Raw genomic sequence first — 24476 nt, 5'->3', positions numbered from 1 at the left:
TCGATGGTACCATAATATTGTATTGTCATCTAATCTAAATCATAATCTTTGTTCAATAATGTAAATGGACATAAAATAAACAATAAAATCGTTTCAAAAGTGCCTAATTTAGGATTAATTGAAATAAATGCTTTGACTTTTGACAAAAATATTCCTCAAGTAAGCAGATCGCACATAATATAACTTACACCAGGGTCGTAGCTAGCCCCGTATCTGCCGTATCAATTAAACGTAGCCCAAGGGCAACGTGAGTAAGCAAAAAAATCATTTAAAAAATTAACAACAGTCCAAATAATCAGTTTTATTTTTCGCATGAAGCATGCGTTCAAAATTTGGCAGCAACTTTAAGTAAATTAATGTCATCATAAGGTCCCCAAACATAGGCTCACTGTTATAGCAGCAGTAGTCTTTGAGGCTTGAGAGACGGGTAGGGAAAAGCCATTGGATGATTTTCCACCTCAAAGAAATATGAAAACAGGGAGCCCCAAACAATTTTTTTATACGGGGCCAAGGCACGCTACGCTACAGTTACTGATCTACTAACTACACATACTTAAATGCAATTTTTCATGACGATACAACAATTAGAAGTGTGTGTAATTCAGATTCTTAGATTTTATAACATAGTCGTTACAGTTCGACCTGGTAAAAAGCTTATATTTTCATGAACGAAATACAAAAGACGACTTAATTAAATACATATAGCAAAAAGTTAATTGACGTTTGTGCGTACAGCGGTAACGTGGCAAGTAAATCCCTGTTAAATTAACTAAATATGACAAGCAAATCCAACATTAATACTTAGTAATTTACTTATTACGTAGTAATCATGATTTACTTTGAAATTGAAGATTATTTATGAATTTTAGCAATGTCGGCAGTGCTGCAGAAAGCTCCCGCTTTCTGTGTTATTGGGACCGAACAGCAGCGCTCTCTGATAAACCTGAACCTTTTAAATTGCGGACTCCAAACCTACCAAGCGTGAACATGGCTAGCCCCTCTTATGTAGAAGAGGCCCATAGTCCAGCAATGGACTGTCACGAACTGTTAATAATTGATGACAACGACGACTTAGGAGTAAATAATACTATAGTTAGGGTTTTTAGGGTAAAATTATAGATGGACTCGTCCCATCCTGAGTGATGCGAGAGGGAGTGTCAGACTCTTACTGACTATTACTAAAAACAACCCCGTTCCTACTCTTGCTTCCACCCCTACACTCGCACGAAGCGCTTCGCTTCAAGCTTCCTTGTGCGAACTGCTAGGGAGTGGAACTCCTTGCCGGAGTCTGTGTTTCCTGATGGGTATAACCTGGGTGTCTTCAAAGCCCGAGTGAATAAGTTGCTTATGGGCAGACGTGCTCCATCGTAGGCCGCATTACCATCATGCGAGATAGCGGCCAAACGTCGGCCCATTTAACATAAAAAACCCGCACCGCATTCCGCACATGCTTCAAAGATCCATCAGACCACCCAATAGGGCTGATACCGACCCGGAGCTGCGGACTGCCTAGCTGGTTACCGGGGCTCCGGCTCGAAAAGCAGGAGTAGGAACGGGGTGGTTTTTAGTCAGTAAGAGTCTGACACTCGCCTCGTCCAAGGCGGGAGAAGTCATTGGATGACTTTTCCCCCCTCAAAAAGCCTCGGGAATCCTTCTAAGATGATCGCAGAATGCTGTAGTTTCGTTTTATTTTTAAACAGACAGGCATTAACTGAGAAATTGTCAGCCCGACAATATTGAATAACAATTCTAATTTTAATAACAATAATATTACATTCAATAATTAATTTCTGCGAAATGTAATGATACACAGGAGCAGGTAAATTAAATCATAAACATAAACACTAATATGTAATTAAAATTAACAGAACAGAATTTCCAAATTATAATTATTACCAAGAATAGAGTTTGTTTCCATGAATTAATTGCAGGAAAAAATAATTTTTAATTAATTATATCAATCGTGGCTTGTATGCATAATTTTATAAATTATAAGTTACAAGAAGACTGATTTTTCAACATCCAAACTCATGTGTACCAGAATCTACAGAGTAAAATGTTGGAGAGCCATGCTTCGGCACGAATGGGTCGGCTCGACCGGAGTGATACCACGGCCTCACAGAAAACCGACGTGAAACAATGCTTGCGTTGTATTTCGTTGTTCACACAACGTGAGGTTACCGGAGGCCTAATTAACCCCCTTCCCAATCTTCCTAAAACCCGATTTCCAACAACCCTTAAATTCCTAACTCCCAAAAGCTGGCTTGTAACTTGTAACGCCTCTGGCTTTTCGGGTGTCCATGGGGATTGGGCAGTTTGGAAAGGAAACACAACGAAACACAACGCAAGCGTTGTTTCACGTAGGTTTTCTGTGAGGCCGTGGTATCACTCCGGTCGAGCCGACCACAACACCCAAATAAATCTGAATAGTTTGTTTGAACGCACTTAACTATGGAATTACTGATTCGAATTAAATAATTATTTTTGCGTCGGATAGTCTGTTATTTGAGGAAGGCTATTGGCCATTGCGCTACGACCAATAGGAGTCGAGCAGCAAATGAAACTGCGCGGGAGTAACTAATATAAAACAAACGATTTTAAGGAATTCCCCTGTTATTATCCAATTCCATTCATTTTCAAAAAACAATGGCTAACCATATAATTGATATGACTATTACTAATAGTAATAAAACATAATACAAATAATTAATAATTCATGAATCAGGTTGATAAGGCTATGCAACAATACATTTGCAATTTTCATAAAGTATGATATAAAATATATTATTTTATATAAATCATTTTCCTTGCATTTTAGTACGCAAAATAAAATAAAATTAAAACGTGCTATAAGTGATTCATATAGTACTTTAATTCAATAAAAAATGACACTAAAAACCTTTTCTCTACATCCTGTATCTAAGACATTTTTCCTAAGTGTGTGAGAGTCATGCTTCGACACGAATGGGCCGGCTCGACCGGAGTGATACCACGGCCTCATAGAAAAACCGACGTGAAACAACGCTTGCGTTGTGTGAGTTAGGTTAGCGGAGGCCCAATTACCCCCCTTCCCAATTCCCCAAAAACCCTTAAATTCCTAACCCCCAAAAGGCCGGTAACGCACTTGTAACGCCTCTGGTGTTTCAAGTATCCATGGGCGGCGGCGATTGTTTACCAGCTTATTACCATAAAAAAAACACTATCTAATTATTTGACAAACCGCATCAAAATCCGTTGCGTAGTTTTAAAGATCTAAGCATACATAGGGACAGACAGCGGAAAGCGACTTTGTTTTATACTATGTAGGTACATATACAATGTGATAGGCGTGGGACTTCTAACCCGTTAAGGTTGAGTACTACATCTAATTTTATCGACAAAAATAATAATATGGGGGTTGAACCCCTAATTGAAAATATTGAAAAATAGTGATTTTTTCGGTAAAAATAATTCACAAATGATTTTTTTTCTCACCAAAACATTATCAAACATATGAAAAAAGTAATGAATTAGTTAGCCAAGGTTATTAGGTACCGTTAGTCGTTTTTTTTTGTTTCTACGACGCATACAACCATTGATATTAAAAAAAGTAAAAAAAATATTAAAATAGCCATAACTTTTAGGGGAGGGGATTCGACCATTTCGACCCCCGACTTTTGTTGATAAAATTAGGTGTAGAACTCAGCCTTAACGGGTTAGAAGTCTCGCCCCTATCACATTGTATAATGAAGTAGGTACTATGATAATTATTATACCTACATATAAATATATTCAAGCTTAAAAGTATAGTGACCTAGTTTCAAATAGATATGTTTAACTTTGAAGGTAGTAGGTATTTATAATATATCGATGCTTCCGATTACAAAAACTAAACTACCTACATAACAGATAATAAACGAATCAATTTGAAAAAGTAGGTCAAACAAAGTATGTCAAATGTATGGGAATTACTTTTTTAAAGATAGGGCGGCAAACGAGTATTCGGATCACCTGATGGTAAGTAGTCAATTTAAGTGTGGGAGAGCTATGCTTCGGTGCGAATTGGCCGACTAGACCGCAGTGATACCACGGCGTCACAGAAAACCGACATGAAACAGCGCTTGCGTTGTGTTTCGTTGTGTGACTGAGGTTACCGGACGCCTAATTACCCTCTACCCAATATTCCCAGATTCCCCAACATCCCTTAAGTTCCTAACCCCCCAAAAGGACGACAACGCACTTATAACCCTTCTGGTGTTATGGGTGTCCATAGGCGGCGGCGATTGTGTACCATCAGGTGATAAATCTGCTCGTTTACCGGCTTATATCATAAAAAGGCGCAGCCTACAGACACTCGCAATACTAAAGCAGTTACAAGTGCGTTGCTGGCCTTTGGAAATGCTAGCATTGACATTTCTGTTACCTCAATCATACGATGAAACACACACATCACATCAACAGCCTGTAAGTGACCACTGCTGACCAAATGCCTCTTTTCGGACGGAAAGGTTTGAGTATTAATCACCACGCTTGCTCAATGCAGGTTGGCGATTTCAAACTTATAATTATAAGCCTAGGTTTCCTCACGATCCGCTCCGGCTCAAAGCTGGAGTAGGAACGGGGTGGTTTTTAGTCAGTAAGAGTCTGACACTCCGTCCCGCCTCAACCAAGGCGCGAGAAGTCATTGGATGAATTTCCCCCATCAAAAAAAAAATACGTTTCCTCACGATGTTTTTCTTCACCGTTTGTCAGTGGTGTCTAAATAATCTTAGAAAGTACATATAACTCGAAAAACGTCACATTGGTACTTGCCGTTGGTAGGTTTTAAACCTGCACGGTCAGTGCGGTGGCTGGGCAACCGGCTGCCACGCAACGTGTAGCGGGTTCGATTCCCGCACGGAACAACTCTTTGTGTGATCCGTATGTGAACTTGTATGTTTGTAAACGCACCCACGACACAGGAGAAAATCCTAGTGTGGGGCAACGTTTTATAAAAAAAGAAAGAGATAGCACGATTGTGTTACCGACCGGGTAGGAAACTGGGGCCTTAGTCTGCTATTACAATTGTGTCAGAATGGTCGATCATTGAGCAGTGCAAGAGGGACGAAGCTATACAACCTACATAGCCGTCCCTGTTCAATCGCGTCATTACTCATTATATTTCTGGGAATCTCCATAAAGAGATCGCCATATAAAATGGGTTGGAGTTCCGGATGCAAAACTCTTGTTTATCGGACTGCACGCATTTATATGACGTCATCAATTCGCGCTGCTACGCTGTGAGAGGGTGGTACTTCCCCGGCCGAAGCAACACAGCTGTGTTGCAACTTGTGTATTATGTACTAGCTACTTCCGCGCGGTTTCACCCACTCTGCTTGGCTTCTATTGGTCATAGCGTGATGTTTTATAGCCTATAGTCTTCTTCGATAAATGCACTAACCAACACAAAAAGAATTATTCAAATCGGACCGGTAGTTCCGAAGATTAGCACGTTCAAACAAACAAACAGATATTATTATAGATACCAGTTAAAATGCAGTGTATTTTTGAGACAAGGAAAAGTCTACAATTATTCATTTAAAATAAAGAGTAAGTAGTCAACTCGGACCACATGCCTACGGCCCATTTGGGACGAGTTGGGGAAATTAAAAATAAATTAAGTTTTTAGTGGTCAACTCGTCCCACTATTTTTTTTGTATGGATTTTTAAACTTTATCAATGTTTGGTACAGTTAGCAACACAAGATTAAAAATATGTTTTTATAGTCTTTTTCTTTACTTTCGTTTTGTTCATAGATTATTTCATATTAAAAAATCCTGATTAAGTAAGAACCTCTTTTTTAGTGTCGGTTAAATAATTTGTTACCTACTTTTTTTTAGCAATCGCACAAATTCATGTGTTTACCAAAATTACTAAGAATAGTAAACATGTGTGGCTTAAACTATGGTCACTTATGAAGTAAATGATAACATAGATAGAATGAAGTTCCTAGAAAATCTTTTGTTTTCAACAAAGTAATAGAACTTTATTATTTCCACAGTAACCCTTTTGCTACTGACTGTACCTTATCTCATTGTGGTAGTGACGTGGGACGAGTTGACCACTAAAAATATTATTTTATTTTATTTTCCCCAACTCGTCCCAAATGGGCCGTAGGCATGTGGTCCGAGTTGACTACTTACTCAAAATAAACCAGGAAGACACTTTTGAACGTGAAAGTAAATAAAATAATTTTAAAAATGTCTGTCTATTGGTCAATCCTCTAGTTGCTCTATTTGCTCGTTCCAAAGTGTAGATTCCAATGGAGAAGGACGAGCAAGAAACTCCATAGGTTACTATTTTTCAATCAGGTTCACAATACAATTCTTGGTTACATTGTTTATATATTATATAAGAAAATAAATCATAGTTGCTGTCAAACTGAACTAACGGAAGGTTTACCGGGATTTTAGATCTATACAGGAGTTAGAACGTGGTGGTGTTTAGTCAGTAAGAGTCTGACACTCCCTCTCGCTTCAAAAGGGCGAGAGAAGTCATTGGACGATTATGTCACCTCAATCAAACACCCAAAAATATAATTCAGTCATCAGTCACTGACTCAGCTGCAGATAAATAAACCTTAAATCGAAGCAATAAGATATAAAAATAGACTATTTAGCATTTTGGATTTTCCGTACCATTTGTTGTGGCTCACTTAAGGAAGATAACGTAGCTTTGGGCGTTTTTTTTTTTTTTTGACGAAAATTTATTCGCGTCCTTTTGACCTCAATCTTGCCTGATGGGAAGCAACGATGAGATTTAAGGTGGTGTACGCAAGCTCAAATAATGCCTGTTCACCCTTTGCTTTGAAAGTCCCTATACGGTAAAATGGGGTGAATAGAAACTCAGGGGATGAATAGAAACAATTTTTTATTAGGATTATTAGTTTGTTTTCATGTTTTTGGTTTTAATAGATCATTTTTGGTTTTAATAATGAATTAATAAAAAATATTAAAATGGTGTAAATAGTTCTAAATAAATTACGTGAAAACACAACAAAATGTTAATATTCACCCCTGATTTGTTTCTATTCACCCCGTTTTACGGTAGTGTACGAATCGGGAAAGCGATGCGGGGAGGGAATTCCATTCCTTAGCTGTTCGCAATATGAAAGATGAAGCGAAACGGGAAGTGCGGTGAGGAAGAATATCAACCACATATGGATGGAATCACGGAATGTAACAGGAGGAACCAAATTATGCAATTCCAGAGCACACTCCCCGAAATTTAGCCTGTAAAAGACAGATAGACTCGCCACTAGGCGACGGTGTTCAAGGCGTTTGTATGACTGATAATCGTATAGCCTAAAGTTCGAACTTTATAGAAAAGTAGTTTCTTTAGAATAGTTAGGGATTATATGGGATAAAACAGTAATCGAGCAGACTTATCATCTGATGGTAAGCAATCGGCCTCGCCAATGGACACCCGTACAGCTAGAGATATCGTGCTCCGGAATTCTCACTCACACGGTTTCAATCATGTCCGTCGATGTTAAATCCATTAAACTTAAAGCATTTGACACTTAAACTTTATTTATATTCAGCAAAAATTGCGATTTTGAAATAAAAACGAATAAAATTTGCATTTTTGGCCAAAACCTGACGTCATCATAACATTTTCGTTTTAAAATCTTGTCTTGTGTGAGAAAAGAATTGTCACTGACGACCTCTGATAGGGGAGAATGGACAGATACACATTGTGCCGACCACAAGTAACTTGGAATAAGGGCAAGAAGAAAAAAACTAACTTCAGACTAATTTAACACATTGAAGGATTTGCCTTCAACAGTTTTCTATTGGCAGTGAAAGACTTAAACTATGACCGAGACGAGTGCTTCGCCATACTTGGAAGTATGTTCGAATATCGCCACGAATGGTTCGACCATAATGAAAGCATGGCCTCACAGGACACAGTCGTGAAACTACGCTTGCGTTGTTACTATAACGCATTTGTACCTCCTCTGGTATTGCGAATATCAATGGGCGGCGCTTGTTGTTTACAATCAAGTGATTCGTCTGCTCGTTTACCGACGGCTCGAAAAGCAGCAGTTGGAACGAAGTGGTTTGTAGTCAGTAAGTCTGATACTCACTCTCGCCTCGCCCAAGACGGAAGAAGCCATTGGATGGTATTCCCCACTCAATAAAATACCCGGATTTTCTGTATATCCTTAAAAAGCAGGTGTTTACAAAATAAAAGCTTACAGTTTAGACTGTTATCAAATATAAATATCACCCATGTGACAATCTTAGTATCTTTCCTTGATTCCGATAAGATTATTGAAAAGATGACTCAATATATAATTCAATGTTATATATATTCTGTTCACGTGGTTTAGAAATATACATTGGTGACGTAATATCGGATTAAGGAACTACTAAGTCTACTCTAATTCAACGAAAAAGTACGAAAAGTACGAAATCTGAAAAAAAAGATTTCGTACTACAATTCCATTTATTGCGAACTTTCGTGAACAAAAATTAACGAATGAATTGAAAATAAATAAATAGGTTTTGATTTGAAGTAATTTCATTAGTAAATCAATAAAACCTACGGCCGAAGATTAAACGAAACTTCGCATTCGAGAACCGGAGTAGACCTACTGAACTTTTTAAACTGCAATCTTCAACCCGCTTTCCATGCGTGGAAAATGGCAGACCCCTTTTATGTCGAGGAGGTTCATAGTCCAGCAGTGGACTGTCAGGGGCTGCTGATGATTCAAGTATTTTATATACCAGAAATCACTTTAGTCTACATGACATTAACTATTGAGGATTTCTGAAATTGACAAGGAGCTGTAGACGACCTAGCGAATTATCGAGGCTCCAGCTCAAAGCAGGAGTAGGAACGGGGTGGTGTTTACTCAATTAGAGTCTGACACTACTTCTCACCTCACCTAAGGCGGAAGAAGTCATGTTTTTTTTTATGATATAAGCCGGTAAACGAGCAGACGGATCACCTGATGGTAATCAATCGCCGCCGCCCATGTACACCCGAAACACCAGAAGTGTTACAAATGCGTTGCCGGCCTTTTGGAGGTTAGGAATTTAAGGGTTGTTGGGGAATCGGGGATTGGTTAGGGAGTAATTGGGCCTCCAGTAACCTCACTCACACAACGTAAGCGTTGTTTTACGTCGTCACCAGATAACCCCCCCCCCCTTAAAAAAAAATTCTCGGAAATCATGAATCCTCTTGTTCGGCGGTTGCATTTTATGAGCCGTAGACTAATGGACGATAAATTCAATCATATTTTATTACCATATGAATATTTATATTTACATATAAACTATAGAATATAATGATAATTGAATTTATGCGTTTTATACGTGTAAATTATCTTTAACATATAATATAATTTTGTTTGCATTGAGTATATACGCTCTGAAACTACTAAACAGATTTGGAAAAATCTTTCACCATTGGAAAGTATACTTTTCAGGGAGTAAGATAGAGTACTTTTTATACAGGATTGGGATCAAATCAAGAGATTTTTTTAATTGTGGTGAAGATGTTTTTGTTCTTTGTTCATATATTAATAGGTATAAAATAGATATGTATATAATTTAGAGCGCTATTCCCGCCGTCAAACTGTCTTAACAGTTTGGTGGGATTATGTAATGTTTAATTTTGTAAAAAACAAATAAAGGTTTTTTATTTTTGTTATGTGTATCGTGCAGCACGCTAGGGAAGTGTAGGGGAGTGCTGAGAGAGTGACAGACTGTACTGTCTACCTATAGAAATGAGATAACATGGGTCGTTTGTTTATACGTATGAAATTGCAGGTTCCATATTAAATGTGTAATAAGACATATTAGGGTAATACGCTTAATAATAAGCGAACGAAAACGGGCACAAAAGCTAGTCGAATAATAAATACAATTATTTATTTATTGCTCAATTTAATGAGCTGAATAGCGCGTCATACGTGTGTATACAAGTTGGAACTTGTCTCATCCTATCCGCCATTTTATTAAATAAAATATTGCATCAGAAAATTTTAACAGGAAAAAATAAATAAGTTCGAAAACATCTCTGGTGGGAAAAGCAGTCTAATGATGGATTGATACATCAATAGGGTAGTTTCCTAGGTCAAAAATAAGCTATTATTTTGACATTTCAATATAATTTCATTAGGTAGGTACTTTCTAAGTCTCTGTGATCCATCTTCGGCGACATCATCGCTTCGCCGTCCTGGCAGTAAGCGGGTTGGTGGCCAAACGCAGACTTAACAACGTTAAAAAAATATCCCAAAATAATCGTACTTTCATTCATTAATTTGACGATATAGGTACTTATTTATTTAATTTTTCTAGCTAATTTTAGAGAATTAAGTATGCTATTTGACGCAAAAAAATATGACGTCATAAGTTGCGATTTCCTACAAAATTCAGTCATTCAATTATATTGTCTAACTGACTTACCAAACGATTTAATAAAGTTTAAAATCCCACCCAAAAAGTAACGTGAGGCGAGATAGCGGCCAAACGTCGGCCCATTTAACATAAAAAAAAAAGTCGTGAGACAAGTTGAAGAATGAAAATAATATTTATTTCGATTTTGCTGCAAGTCGTCCCAAAAAGGTGGTAGGCACATGGGACGAGTTGATGAATCACCAAAAATTCATAGTTTTTTTTTTTGTTTTTGAGGGGGAAAGTCATCCAATGACTTCTCCCGCCTTGGGCGAGGCGAGAGGGGTATCAGACTTTTAGTGACTACTTATCCTGGTTTTCAAGCCGGAGCCCCGGTAAGCCCGCTATAACATCGTTTTTTACGTTTCGAAAAAAGTATTGAATTTGACTAACTAGAAAACTACCGTATTGATGATGTTATCACATTAATTACACATATATTATCTCAGTCAGTATATCATGATATGCTACCGTTTAAAACAATATCTATAGCTCTTTCTTTCAACCGGATGGCGAGCAAATATCTTTGCACACTTGTTTCAATACGTAAATAAAAAAAAAAACGCCTCATTGTCCGAGTGGTTACAAGTGCGACTGCCGGGCAAGGGGTCTCGGGTTCGATTCCCGGGTTGGGCGAAGTATTTTTTCGGTTTTTCGAAAAATTTCTCAGTGGTAGCACGGTGTCTGGAAATGTGCCCGGTATATGGCAATAGGCTCACCACCTACACACCACATGGGACTTACAACATAAAATTGTGAAATGTGGGTACATGGGCATTATGTGCCATAATGTGCACTTCTGCCTACCCCATCGAGGGTAAAAGGCGCGACGTTATAAAAAAAAACGCTGATATGTTTACGTTTACGCTTTATCATAGTGCCATAATGATACACAATACTTTAAGAAGTATGAAAGAGATTAGAAACTAGTTAATTAATAATTGTATTACGTACGAAATATTATATCAGTACTATTTACACAGGTGTATGAAATTAATTTTTCGATCATGTTATCATGTGTCTAGCTACGCTATTTTTATGGTATAAGCCGGTAAACGAGCAGACGGATCAACTGATGGTAAGCAATCACCGCCGCCTATGGATACTTGAAACACCAGAGGCGTTACAAGTGCGTTGCCGGCCTTTTGGGGGTTAGAAATTTAAGGCTTGTTGGGGAATCGGGGATTGGGAAGATTGGGAAGGGGGTAAATGGGCCTCCGGTAAAACTCACACAACGGGACACAACGCAAGCGTTGTTTCACGTCGATTTTCTGTGAAGCTGTCCCATTCGTGCCGATACTCCCACGCGTTTTCATTCGCAGCTCGGCTCGTATTGTTAGAAGCGTGATGTTTTATAGCCTATAGCCTTCCTCAATAAATGGACTAACCAACACAAAGACACAGTAGCTATGTTCAAACAAACTTCTTCTTTCTTCAACTTAGAGTTGCACACACAGGAAAGAATCCTAGTGGTACGACTTATTTAAAAAAGAGGTTCTATCCATTGCTGAACTTGAAGAAGTTCCTTATTAGAATAAATGACATCTGTTTGTTTGGATGTTTGATAGTCAATCACGCTGAAACTACTGAGTAGATTTTTATGAATTTTTTTATACAGATAGTAGGTATGAGTTGACTTGGGTGACAGGATACTTTATATCCCAAGAACCTGGCAGAAACTAGTATTGAAAATATGAGAAATTATTCACCAATTAGAATAATGGAAACTTAACTGAAAGTAGTAAATTGGGATTTCGGACTGATTAGAATCTGCCAGACGAGTAATTCTAATCAGAACTGTTAAAAATAAAATACAGACTGTTTAGAATATTGCGTTTTAATACTTAAATAAGAAGTGAATTAGGCTTTTTAGTAAGGCGAGAGGGAGTGCCAGACTCTTACTAACTATAAACCACTCCATTCCTATTTCTGCTTTTCGAGTCCAAGCCACAGTGAACCGGAGCCACGCTAAGCAGTCTGCAGAAAACATGTAGTGCACATTCATCTCATCTGGTCGGAGGATCTTCCTTTCCTTAGGGAACTTTTCTCTAAACATTTAGTTTTGACTGTAGTTAACTGCAGAACTGTCATGCAAACTTAGCATGTATGGCCACTATTAGACTAGTTAGATAACATAGAACAAAAAAAAAGGGGGACTATGAGAATATTATATTTAAATATTCTGATTGGATTTACAAAGAGCCTTATTAGTCTAAGGACTTGTTTCACAATATTTGGATAGCCGCTATGTATCAGATTAACTTTGAATTAAAAACATAATTTGTATGCACTATCTGTCACATAAGTTTATCAGGAACTTATATGAAGGTGGTGAAACAGGAGCTAATTGATTCCAATAATTTGAGTTTAAGAAAATCTTTTTTTACTACTTAATTAGAATAAACGATAATTCATTTCCATAGTAGTTTTTAAATTTAGTTTCCAAGAAAATTTGAATTCTCAACAAGCAAACAAACCATAAAAGACAAAAATAACATAATTATTGTAATTTTTTTTTCAATTTTGACTTTGAGTACTTACAACGTAATAAAACGGACACATTAAAAATTTTAATTAGGGTCGGACAGAGTATTGGGCTTTTTTCGGTCATTCGAAAATTTTTCAGTATTAGCACGGAGTCTGGAATTGTATCCAGTATATGGCAATAGCTTTACCCCCTATTACAAGGGACTTATAAACACAAATGGTGAAAAGTTGGTGTACATTGTATAGCGGCATTACATGCCGTAATGTACACCTCTACCTACCCTTTCAAGGTTAAAAGGTGTGATGTTGACATTGAAAATTCGATTTAAATTAACAGAATGATAAAACTATGAATAGGTGATATTTATTTTATCAATTATTTAAGTTATACCATGTAGGAAATCAATTACAATTGGCTACCTAGTTGTAATTTCATACAGGAAGTAGTCTTAGTCATATAAAATACCCGTTTTATAAAATAATGGACATTTTATGTGGTAGTTTTTGGTCAAAAACATATTCTTTGGGTATGAGAATAATTTCGAAAAAAGCCTTTGTCTTTTAAACGTAAAAATAAAACCTATTAGTCATGTTTATGTCATACTTAATGTAAACTGTACATGCAGTGTGTTACTGGGTTAGTAGATATTATTTACAAACATGTCTAGCGTCTAGGTTAAACATTAAGCAACAATATTCCAATAAGAATCCAATTAGAATAACCGAATAACATTTTAAATCGAAAAATTTACATTTCACATTACGTTTTTTTACTTAAAATCAAAGACAACAGATCTCAGGTCAAATGACCACATCATTTTTCATTGTCCGCCAAAAATTATGCAAAAAAAAAACAATTGCGATAATGATCACGCCACAAACAGAAATTCGAAACACAAAAGTATGGTTAATGACACTATGGAAATGCATTGAGACCCTTTTAAAAGAAGCAAAACAAATAAACTGGTGAAACTTATGAGTCATCGGCCAAGGAAATATTATTAATGTTGTTAGCAGAGATGGAAAAACCCGAAATACCTTTATTCTTACCCATAGTTGTGACGTTATAATCAGCCTGGGTGAAATGTAGACTGCAAACTTTTGAATACTTCGTATACGGCTTGCCTCGCTTCAGAATCAAGTTCCATTTGTCTGCCATAGTCACGTCACGAGGAAACCGATGAAATTTCACGTTTTTCGTCTTGCCGGCGAGCGACGTGCATTGCGGGACCGTGCAATAATATCCCATCTTCCTTTCTTACTTGGTTCCCCAAACTTTTGAATGTTTACAGTCGGCGAAACGAACACAACACATCGAATTGGATTGTAACCTCTAGTCCCGGACACTACTATGTTATTTATTTTATTTGTTGAAAACGTTATCACGTTGCTTTGGAAAAAAATGGAATCATCACACTGTAGCCTTGAAATATTTGACATCTATTTTTCCCTTCCCACTTTTTTTTTCAAAAAAAAATGGCCACTTTTATGGACCATAGACTTTGTTTTGACGTCGTTTCTTTTGATGCAGATTTATATATCCTAATCGATTTGCCTTTTAATAATCGCCTAAAAGCGTTACAAACCCTCATAATTTTAAATTAGTATTACTTATTTCTATAACATTTTGATTAAAATTAACTTCTCAAGCGATTTCAAAATATGAACAGTCAATAATATCAAAAAAATGCAATACAATTGATATCGATTTAAATTATTTAGTCGATTATCAGCCATAGACAAACAAACTCAGCATACAAGCTGGCAACATTCCAATCGTTCCTTCAACTATGATTAAATGTCGCAGCTTGGTGTTTATGCGCGAAGTTTTGTTTGTTTTTCTATAAAAATCAACTGTTTTAATAACAGTATAATTGCTAAGTTATGTTAATTCGTGTATGAACTAGTTTCGGTGTAAAAAGATGCCTTACTACTGCACAGTGCCGCGTTGTACGTCAATGGCAGGAAAGGTGAAAAATGTATCATTCCACCAATTTCCCAGGGACGAAGAGCTTGCAAAACTGTGGAACGATATATTGAAACGCGGCAAACCTTATACGAAGTACTCTAAAGTATGTAGTCTCCATTTTAAACAAGAAGATTACACAATAACAAGCGCAGGCAAGAATAAAGGTAAGATAAGTTATATACACGTTTGATTTTCACTACCTATACCTAGACGCATAACATACCTATTAATTATGTTTACCTACTTCTATGTTGATATTTGCTTTACGATTCACGAATGTAATTAATAGTACTATCATTTTAAACGCCCTGACCTTATTTATTTTGTTGTTTTCAAGTGTTTTATCAACGAAATTTAATCTGTTATCTTTTCGTGGTAATAGTAGTTTGTGAATATATAATTACGTGTTTATTATCTACGTCCTTAGTGTTTAATTATGCTAGGCGTCGATGTTTTGCTTGTTATGAAGATGTGCATGTTGATTTATTTGTTTATAGTTGTTATTATAGCTAAAAATGGTATATGGTCTGGTAATGTTTTCAAAAGAGGTCTTATTTAGTGTCTAAGTTAGCTTCTAGTAAACAACTTGTGCTGCATGTGATTTTTATACCACAGGGACTTACATTTCAAAGAAGGTGAATGAAAAATAAGAAGTCATAAGAAATTCCATGTCTTATACAGTACCTGAAACAATTATACTTTATTAAAAAAAGCTGTAATTTTTTATGCTATAAGAAACAAACAATCAGATCACCATATAATAAGCAACCGCCACTACCCATGGACATAAGAATCATCAGGGGTGTTATAAGTGTGTTGCCGGCCTTTTAGGGCTTAGCAATTTAAGGGTTGTTGGGGAATCGGTAATTGGGAAAATTGGGCAATGGGGGTAATTGGACCTCTAACCTCACCCACACAAGTTTTGCGTTGATAAGTCTGCGTTGGGCCACCAACCCGCTTACTAATAGGACGGCAAAGTAAAGATGTGGCTGAAGATGGAGCACACAGACTAGATAGTACCTATTCACTCTGACCTTGAAAAGACCCGGGTCGAATTTGTCAGGAAAAATATACATACACTAGCTACTTCCGCGCGGTTTCACCCGCTCTGCTCGGCTCCTATTAGTCATAGCGTGATGTTTTATAGCCTATAGCCTTCCTCGATAAATGGACTATCCAACACAAAAAGAATTATTCAAATCGGACCAGTAGTTCTGGAGATTAGCGCGTTCAAACAAACAAACTCTTCAGCTTTATAATATTAGTATAGATACTAACATGATTTACTAAAATTTCCAGGTCAATGGAGGACCCTCCGCAAAGATGCTATACCCTCTCAGAACCTGCCCTCGGATGGACCGGCTCCATACCCCAGAAGACAGACAGGCTCCTGGGTACCCAACAATGTACCTGCTATAGACCCACAGGTAAAAAGAAACACACACACACAACGTCACGCCTTTTATCCCCGAAGGGGTAGACAGAGGTGCACATTACGGCATGTAATGCCACTATACAATGTACACCCACTTTTCACCATTTGTGTTATAAGTCCCATGTAATAGGGGGTGAGCCTATTGCCATATACTGGACACAATTCCAGACTCCGTGCTACTACCGAGTAAAAAGAAATTGCTAGCGAATTTGAGTATTTTTGTATAGTTCTTTTTTTGAGGGGAGAAAATCATCCAATGACCTCTCCAGTCTTGGGCGAGGCGAGAGGGAGTGTCAGACTCTTACTGACTAAACACCACCCCGTTGCTACTCCTGCTTTTCGAGCCAAAGCCCTGGTAACCCGCTAGGCAGTCTGCATGTCCAATAGGCAGCCATACTGGGCCCCATCTGTGGTTGTCTGATCTTTGAGGCGCGCGCGGAAAATGACGCGCCGTACGCACGGGTCTGGTTCTGTTCGGCTTGCTCGCAAACCTACACTGATTGATGCCCTCATCAATGTGTTTTTTTTTATGCATGCAAAGGGATGCACAAACCCCAGAAGTATGGCAGAAAAAGAGAGAGGTAGTGGGTGAACCTGGACAGAAAAAATTATGGTATACACATTTATAGTTACTCTAAAAATACCACTATATGATGAATCCATGACGCTTGCTCAAGACTAATTAGAGATTTCAAACTCATAATTGTAAGTCCCATGCAATAGCCTAATAGGTAAGCCTATTGCCATATTCAACTGGGAAGAACTCCAGACTAGTTACTCAGGCTACTTCTGAGAAATTTTCATAATACATAGTATATGTAATGTTATTATGTAGGTATATTATGTTTTATTTTCCACTTGAGCTTTCTTGATTTGCTTGCTTCATGCACCTACCACTGGTTTCTCATTGCATCACCTGAAGGTTTGGCTGATAGAAAATGCCTAAGGCATTAAGCCCACCTAATGTACAAATGTAATTCTTGTGCACAAAGAATAAATAAATAATACCTGTTTATTCTAATTCCAGATCCACCAGCAAGCGCAACAGCTGGCTCAAGCTATATATATGCAGACCATGCTAGCAATGCAAGCTGCAAGCGTGCAGGATGCCATGGCTAATGGATTTTCTAATGGTAATACATGTACACTAATGATTATAAACTTTATTGTATATTTTTATGGTATAAGCCGGTAAACAAGCAGAATGATCACCTGATGGTAAGTAATCGGCGCCCATGGACACCCGCAACGCTAAAGGAGTAACTAGTGCATTGCTGGGTATTTGGATATGATGAGAGAAAGGATTGAAAGAACTTCTGCCTACAAGAAGTAGCAGGATTCTTTAAAGTTTATAAAATACTGCTATATGGCGAGTATAGAGACAAAATTGTCAGTAACCTAACCGTGATCCCCAAGTTAACTAATCAAGCAGAAGGATTAGGACTTTTCCACCATAGATGTGCTACTTTGCTGTGGATTCATTTGGCTTACTTAGCTTGGCACAGGTGGAACTTACTCAACTAAGCTATGTTTTGTATATGGAAAGCAACCTTATGGCATCCTCTCTTATCTCAAAGACCATTTATCATTAAACTCATACACTGAAATTAATCTCTCTCTCATCTCATTTTCCAGGCCTCCCAACACTCCCCCCGCCTTACGACACAAAGTCCTCAACATCGCCCACACAAGAGGAACCAGACTTAAAACCACCTACCCAAGCACCAAGCCCGCTCAGAACAGACTTGGATCACACATCATCATACAAATGTACGGAGTGCTCAAAGTGTTTTAAGGACCCAGATGTCTTTTTACTCCATAAGCGGACACATAAAGATACCCAACCGACAAACGGTAAGGAAAACTTAGATCTTAATGCTATAAAACCAGAAATGCTTAGAGCGAATCCGATTCTGGCTAATTTATTAAAAAATTCAGTAGAAAAAGACATTTTCACTGCTAATATGTTAGAAAAACAATTAATGCTCAGTTTTTCCAATATGGAGAATTATTTTAAGAGTGTATCCAAGTTTAATAATTGTAATAGTTCGGCTTTAGATGATAGTCAATTGGTTATTGATGAAAATGTAGCTTAAGATTTGATTTTTACTGCTGGGAATTTCTTTTAGAGTCTAAAAAGTATTAATTTTGTTGAAAAACTTCTTATAAATGTTTTACGAGGTGATTCGAGTAATTTCGGGCCTCGCCTGGGGCCTATAAGTCTTGGAACTTGAATTGGCACTCCAAAAAATGATAATTTTGTTGAAACACTTCTTATAAATGTTTTACGAGGTGATTCAACGAGTTTCGAGCCTCGGCCGGGGCCTATAAGTTTTGAAATTTGGATTCTAAATTAATGAATATGTTTTAAATCTTAAAAAGATTTTGATATTTTTGGTGTATTTTATTCTTCATATTAATTTGTTTGTATTTGGAGGTAAGGCAGAGATGTTAGTTACATCTACTTTTCACCAATTATGTTATATAACCTTATACATCATACAAAACTTCCATGCTATTATAGGGAATTTTGATAATCGAAAACACAATAATATTTTACTCAACCTGAGTATTGAACTAAGATCTTAGCGTAGCAATCAATCTTGCTAACTGAAAGTCGAAATTTCGATTCCGAAATTCTCTTTAGTAGCATAAGTGCCTTAATATAATTAAAATAGGTCCCTATTACATGGGACTTATAACATAAATGGTGAAAAGTGGGTGTCACATTGTATAGCGGCATTACGTGCCGTAATGTGCACCTCTGCCTACAATGCAACTGGTAAAAGGCGTGATGATATTTGTTTTTTATTAAATGTAACCAAAAATAAAGAAATTTCCAGCAGAAATTCAAGTATATAAGTATTAATATAAGACTGTACCTTTTTTATAATAATAATTACACTTTTAAAATGGCAGATTTTGTATCCAGACAATATTTTTGGGCTATTTTTAAACTAGGTCTTATAATCTACAATCATATTTCTTGAGATCTTATAAAGCAGCTTTTTTATAACTATGTTAAAAACAGCGCAATTACTATTGTCTTGTAACTAAGTAAAAGTATTTAAAACACCTGAATATATTAAGTTTAAACTTACAATTTTAATCTGTTGTATCGTCATGAGCTAATGTTCACATGTAAACAGCAGCTCATGTAGTGTAGATGTCCAGTCTATAGTTGACATACTTAGGTATCGTCCTATTTTTTATACATACCAATTAGCATGATCTAATTATACAGTGTACTTTAGTATGCAGGGAGACAGGTTAAACAATGTATACAGACAACAGATTATAATTTTTGTTTATATACTTAAAAAGCTGAAATTGATAGCCAATCTTAATTCAAAATTTTCGAAATTTCGACCCTGAAGTGTAGGAGAATGATACTTCGGCTCGACCGGAGTGATACCACGGCCTCACAGAAAACCGACGTGAAACAACGCGTGCGTTGTGTGAGTGAGGTTACCGGAGACCCAATTACCCCCCTCCCCAATCCCCAAATCCCCAACAATCCTCAACTTCCCAACCCCCAAAAAGCCAACAACGATACTTGTAACGCCTCTGGTGTTTCAAGTGTCCATGAGCGGCGGCGATTGCTTACCATCAAGTGATCCGTCTGCTCGTTTACCGGCTTATACCATAACAAAACTGGTTCTATTAAATTATCAAAGATTTTGCATTAAGATGGCTATGAATTTCAGCTATATATCTGCCATTAAAATTTGTAAATAACCCACCTTTAGCATTAACATATAACATATATTAAAATATTGTATATTTTTGTACCTTCTCACATAATCTTTACATAGTATATATATGTAGATGAGTTAGAATGTCCCTATGTAATTTTAATTACTGCAATATAATGCAACTAGCCTTATTTTTATAACATAAGTGGGGATAAGTGGTTGATACATTTTATATGTATATTCATTTAAATACAGCCTTTATTTTTTACCACCATTCAAATTTTTTCTAAGATAGGCATCATTCAAACAAAATTTTTAAATAAAAATACTTTTTACTATAGGAAATAACTGACTTCACTGAAGAAAATCGGTTTAAAAGAACACTGAAATGGTCAAAATAACTTTTATTTCGGAGGTCGGTGTTAAATAAGAAACAAACAATAATGAGAAACACCGATTTTCGAAATCAAAGTCAATTTGATCCTTTTAATGTTTTTTTTAACCGTCTTTCTTCAGTGAAGTCGGTTTTTTTTAAAGTTTTATTCATAAAGTATTAACACATTGAACGCCGTGGTTGTCACCGGTGACCGACGTTAGCGGAGGATTTGCCTTCAACAGTTTTCTATTGGCAGTCAAAGATTTTAAAATGTAATGTTTGAATTATACCTAACTCTCAGAAAAAAATAGGCTGTATAAGGGACAGAAACATATTGAAAATCATGTATTCTCAACTTCTATAACAATTTTAACAGTATTATTTTAAGACACTATAGGAATTTGTGCGATTTAAACATGTACAGTGTGTTTCGGATCGGATTTTCGATACATTGCCAACGTATTGTACCTATTTTAAATTTTTACTAAATCACTCTTACTTGGAACCGTTTTTAAAATTTGAAAGAATAACTGCTTATAAAATATTGCAGGCAAGAAGAAAATAATTTAAAAGTAGATAAATAAGCAACATAGCTTGAAATGGTCAATTATTAATTTGATTTCTTTTCTAAATGCATTATAATTATCACAATAGCTATTCTTTTATTAGGTACCTAATATATTTCAAAAAATAAATACATACCGGCAAAATTGAGAACCTCCTTTTTTGGGAAGACGGTTAATAAGCTAAAATGGTTGTTAGTCGCTTCGTTTATTCTAGTTTTGTTAAATTTACTCAAAGATACACCGATCTACACGGGTTGTTATCAATAAAATTTTAATGTATCGAAATTTCGATCCCTTTAACATTGTACACTTTTTTTTAAGAAAAAAAAATGCAAAGCGAAGTTTTTTACGAAACTATACTACAGTATGATTATTTATGTATGTATGTATGTGATGGAAATGAAGAAAATACATACAGAAACGAATTTAAAAAAGACTGTTTACCACCGATTTTTTAATGGGCGATACCATTTTATTGGTATATACCAATTTTTTTAAACTAAATTATGTATAGGAGTTAGTTTTTAGCGGATATATTAGTGCCTTAGCATAGTTCTATCTCGTATAAAATTAGTTTATAATATCAATGAAGGATAAATAAGTCTTTTGTATAAAAAAACTAATATTTTTTAATAATTTTCCGCGGATTTTAGAAGATTTTTTACCGATGATCCGGTGTGAAAGTTGAGTGTTGTTTTTGTGAAAATAACGAGATTTTTTGTTCGGGAAATTACTTGTTTTTATGTTCATGTCGAATTTATGGGTTTTTTTGTTTATGAAACAATGGATTTGTTATACTACAGTTTGTTCATTTTGTTATTAATTTTATTATCATTCGAAACTTTTGTATGGTCCAACCCATATTGGATGACATCATGTTTTTAGAAATAATTCGAGCATTTTAGTCATTCTTTTAATTTTGTGTTAATCACTTCATAACCTTAAATTCTTGAAACAATATGTAATTTTACTTTTTTAACTTTTAAATTAAAACATTGCCACACTAGGATTTTCTCCTGTGTCGTGGGGCCGTATGTACCGAACTTGTATGTTTGTAAATGCATCCACGACACGGGAGACAATCCTAGTGTGGAGTAACGTTTTAAAAATAATCAATAATTATGCACTTTTGATCCAAAAACAAGATAAATAGTGTCTGTCTATCAGTCAGTCCTCTAGTTGCTCTATTTGCTCGTTCCAAAGTGTAGATTCCTATGGAGAAGAACGAGCAAGAAACTCCATAGGTTACTCTTTTTATATGTATATTGATTTGAAAGTGCGAATCCATTGTTTCTATATTATAATACATATATATACACTATCATTTTATTTATTAGGGGGAAAAGCAGAGTTGATAAAATTGTGAAAGAAAAATGGTGTATCATACTTTTTGTATTATTTTGATAATAATGTGTTAAGTAAAGGTATTGTTATTATGTAATATTTATATAAAGATTTTAAGTGTGGGAGAGCAATGCTTCGGCACTGCTGGGCCGGCTCGACCGGAGTGATACCACGGCTTCACAGAAAACCGACGTGAAACAACGCTTGCGTTGTGTGAGTGAGGTTACCGGAGCCCCAATTACCTTCCCTATCCCCGATTCCCCAACAACCCTTAAATTCCTAACCCCCAAAAGACTGAAAACACACTTTTATGTAACGCCTCTGGTGTTTGCTTACCAGGCGGCGATTGCTTACCATCAGGTGATCTGTCTGCTCGTTTACCGGCTTGTACCATTAAATTTTCCTATACAATAGGTACATATAGAAAGGTGACTATTTAACCAACTTACAAAATTAGGTTAATTCCCTAACAAAAAGTGCATTATGCAATACTTATACAATTTTTTATACTACGGGACTTTTTGTTTACAAACAATAGGTAGTTGTTTATATTTTCGTATAGAAGAATAATAAAAAGGGTTTTATTATATTTTGTTACAATGATGTCATTTAGGTTTTCCCCTAAGGTTAGGTAAAGGTCGTTTGGTTGTCACCAGTCAATTACAATACGGTTGTTTCCAACTAGTCAAATTCAATACTTTTATAGAAATGTCAAAAACCGATATCTTTCTATGAATTTTGTAGGATTGCAAATTATGACGTCATACATTTTTTGTGTAATACTTCACAAAATATATCAAGAAAAATTAAAAAATTGAGCATTCAATGCAAGCATATTGCTGAGCTGCTTTCCGAAAATTTCTCAGTAGTAGCACGGAGTCTGGAAATGTGTCTGGTATATTGCGTTAGGCTTCACCACATAAATTGTGAAAAGTGGGTGTACATTTTACAGTGGCATTACGTGCCGTAATGTGCATCTCTGCCTACCCCTTCGGGGATAAAGGGAGTGACGATATTTCAGATATTTCAAAATAATCTATACTTATAATAATGATACCTTTATTAATGTATCTATGTATGTATGTATGGGTGTTTCTTCAAAAAACTTGCAACTTTTATTTAACAAACCATTATTCTCCCGCGTTATTAAGCATCGCGGTAGCTTATTATCATTCTTATTTTTATTGGATTGGTTGAGAGCAGTGTCACAGCTTAATTTATTGAAACCAAATTTTGTGTTTCAATCGGCAGAATTGTTAACTTTTGGTTGAGGATAATGACGCCGTTAACACATTTAGTGCCACCGACTCGCCCGGAGAGTCCATGTAAATTTTATTCCAGTGCCGTAGACTCGCCCAGCGAGTTCAATGTTTTTGCTCTTTTTTTCCAAAATGCATGGTGTATTTTTTACTTAAAATAATACTGAAGACCCCTAATCCCTAAAGATACCCTAATCTAAAGAATTGCATAGAGGGTGCGACGCTACGGTTCTGGAATTAAATTTACGTGGACTCTCTGGGCGTGTTGGTGGCACTGAATGTGTTAACTTATAGTGTTTTTTTTTTTGAAGAATCACCCTTAGACACCTCGATATCTGCTTTCCCCCTAAGTTATATATTATATCGACTGATTTACCCACAGTATTGTATAAAAGACTGTTCGTATCGTATGCTCTGATCTCTTAAATAAAAAATGGAAATAATTTGAGATAAATAAATAAACGAGTATTATTAATTCTTTAGTAAAATTGTTTTATTTCATACTAGCAAACCTTTTTTAGGGGGGAAAAATCACCCAATGACTTCTCCCGCCTTGGGCGAGGTGGGATCCCTCCCACCTCGCCCAAGGTTATTTATATATGAGGTAGATAGGTAAACAATTCTGCTTATACTAGATAATGAACACAAAGTAACCAAGGACAGACACAAAATATATAGTAAGATTGTGCAATCTTATACAAAATATATATTTTGTGTCGATCAAAACATTTTCAATTATTTGGTTTCAGAAAAAAGTCATTATATTACCGTTATTAAAAATTGATGTTCGTTTAATTATTTCGATTTGATTTTCGGGGAAACTAATGTCCTAATAATAGCTTGCAGTACCTACTTCCGTGTTGTCATGTCAAACCACAACAGAAAAAATCAATTATGAAACTTATTTTTGTTAATTTTTGT

The 24476-nt window shown here is 36.1% G+C and overlaps 2 protein-coding genes across 4 annotated transcripts in view; one reads left to right on the top strand and one right to left on the bottom strand.

Annotated features, from left to right (window-relative positions):
* Positions 1–14409, bottom strand: part of LOC118280449 (uncharacterized) — a 50687-nt gene extending 36278 nt beyond the window's left edge. For 2 of the 3 annotated variants that reach the window (XR_007706646.1, XM_050702198.1), the window contains exon 1: positions 13950–14409. Coding sequence is in view for 2 of the 3 variants with exons in the window: in XM_050702198.1 (XP_050558155.1) it covers positions 13950–14160 (211 nt within the window). In the remaining variant the exon portion in view is untranslated. The remainder of the gene's footprint in view (positions 1–13949) is intronic. The other variant, XM_050702199.1, reaches the window with a different exon arrangement.
* A 277-nt stretch (positions 14410–14686) lies between these two features.
* Positions 14687–24043, top strand: LOC118280499 (uncharacterized). Its single transcript, XM_035600571.2, has 4 exons — positions 14687–15044; positions 16180–16307; positions 17343–17448; positions 17951–24043. The coding sequence occupies exons 1-4, from the start codon at positions 14834–14836 to the stop codon at positions 18409–18411; spliced, it is 906 nt and encodes a 301-aa protein (XP_035456464.2). The 5' UTR covers positions 14687–14833; the 3' UTR covers positions 18412–24043.
* Positions 24044–24476: the final 433 nt, after the last annotated feature.

This window comes from Spodoptera frugiperda, chromosome 21, assembly GCF_023101765.2.
Source record: "Spodoptera frugiperda isolate SF20-4 chromosome 21, AGI-APGP_CSIRO_Sfru_2.0, whole genome shotgun sequence".
NCBI classification, from domain to species: Eukaryota; Metazoa; Arthropoda; class Insecta; order Lepidoptera; family Noctuidae; genus Spodoptera; species Spodoptera frugiperda.
The sequence above is the reverse complement of the archived record's forward strand: the minus strand, read 5'-3'. Positions and strand labels throughout refer to the sequence as shown.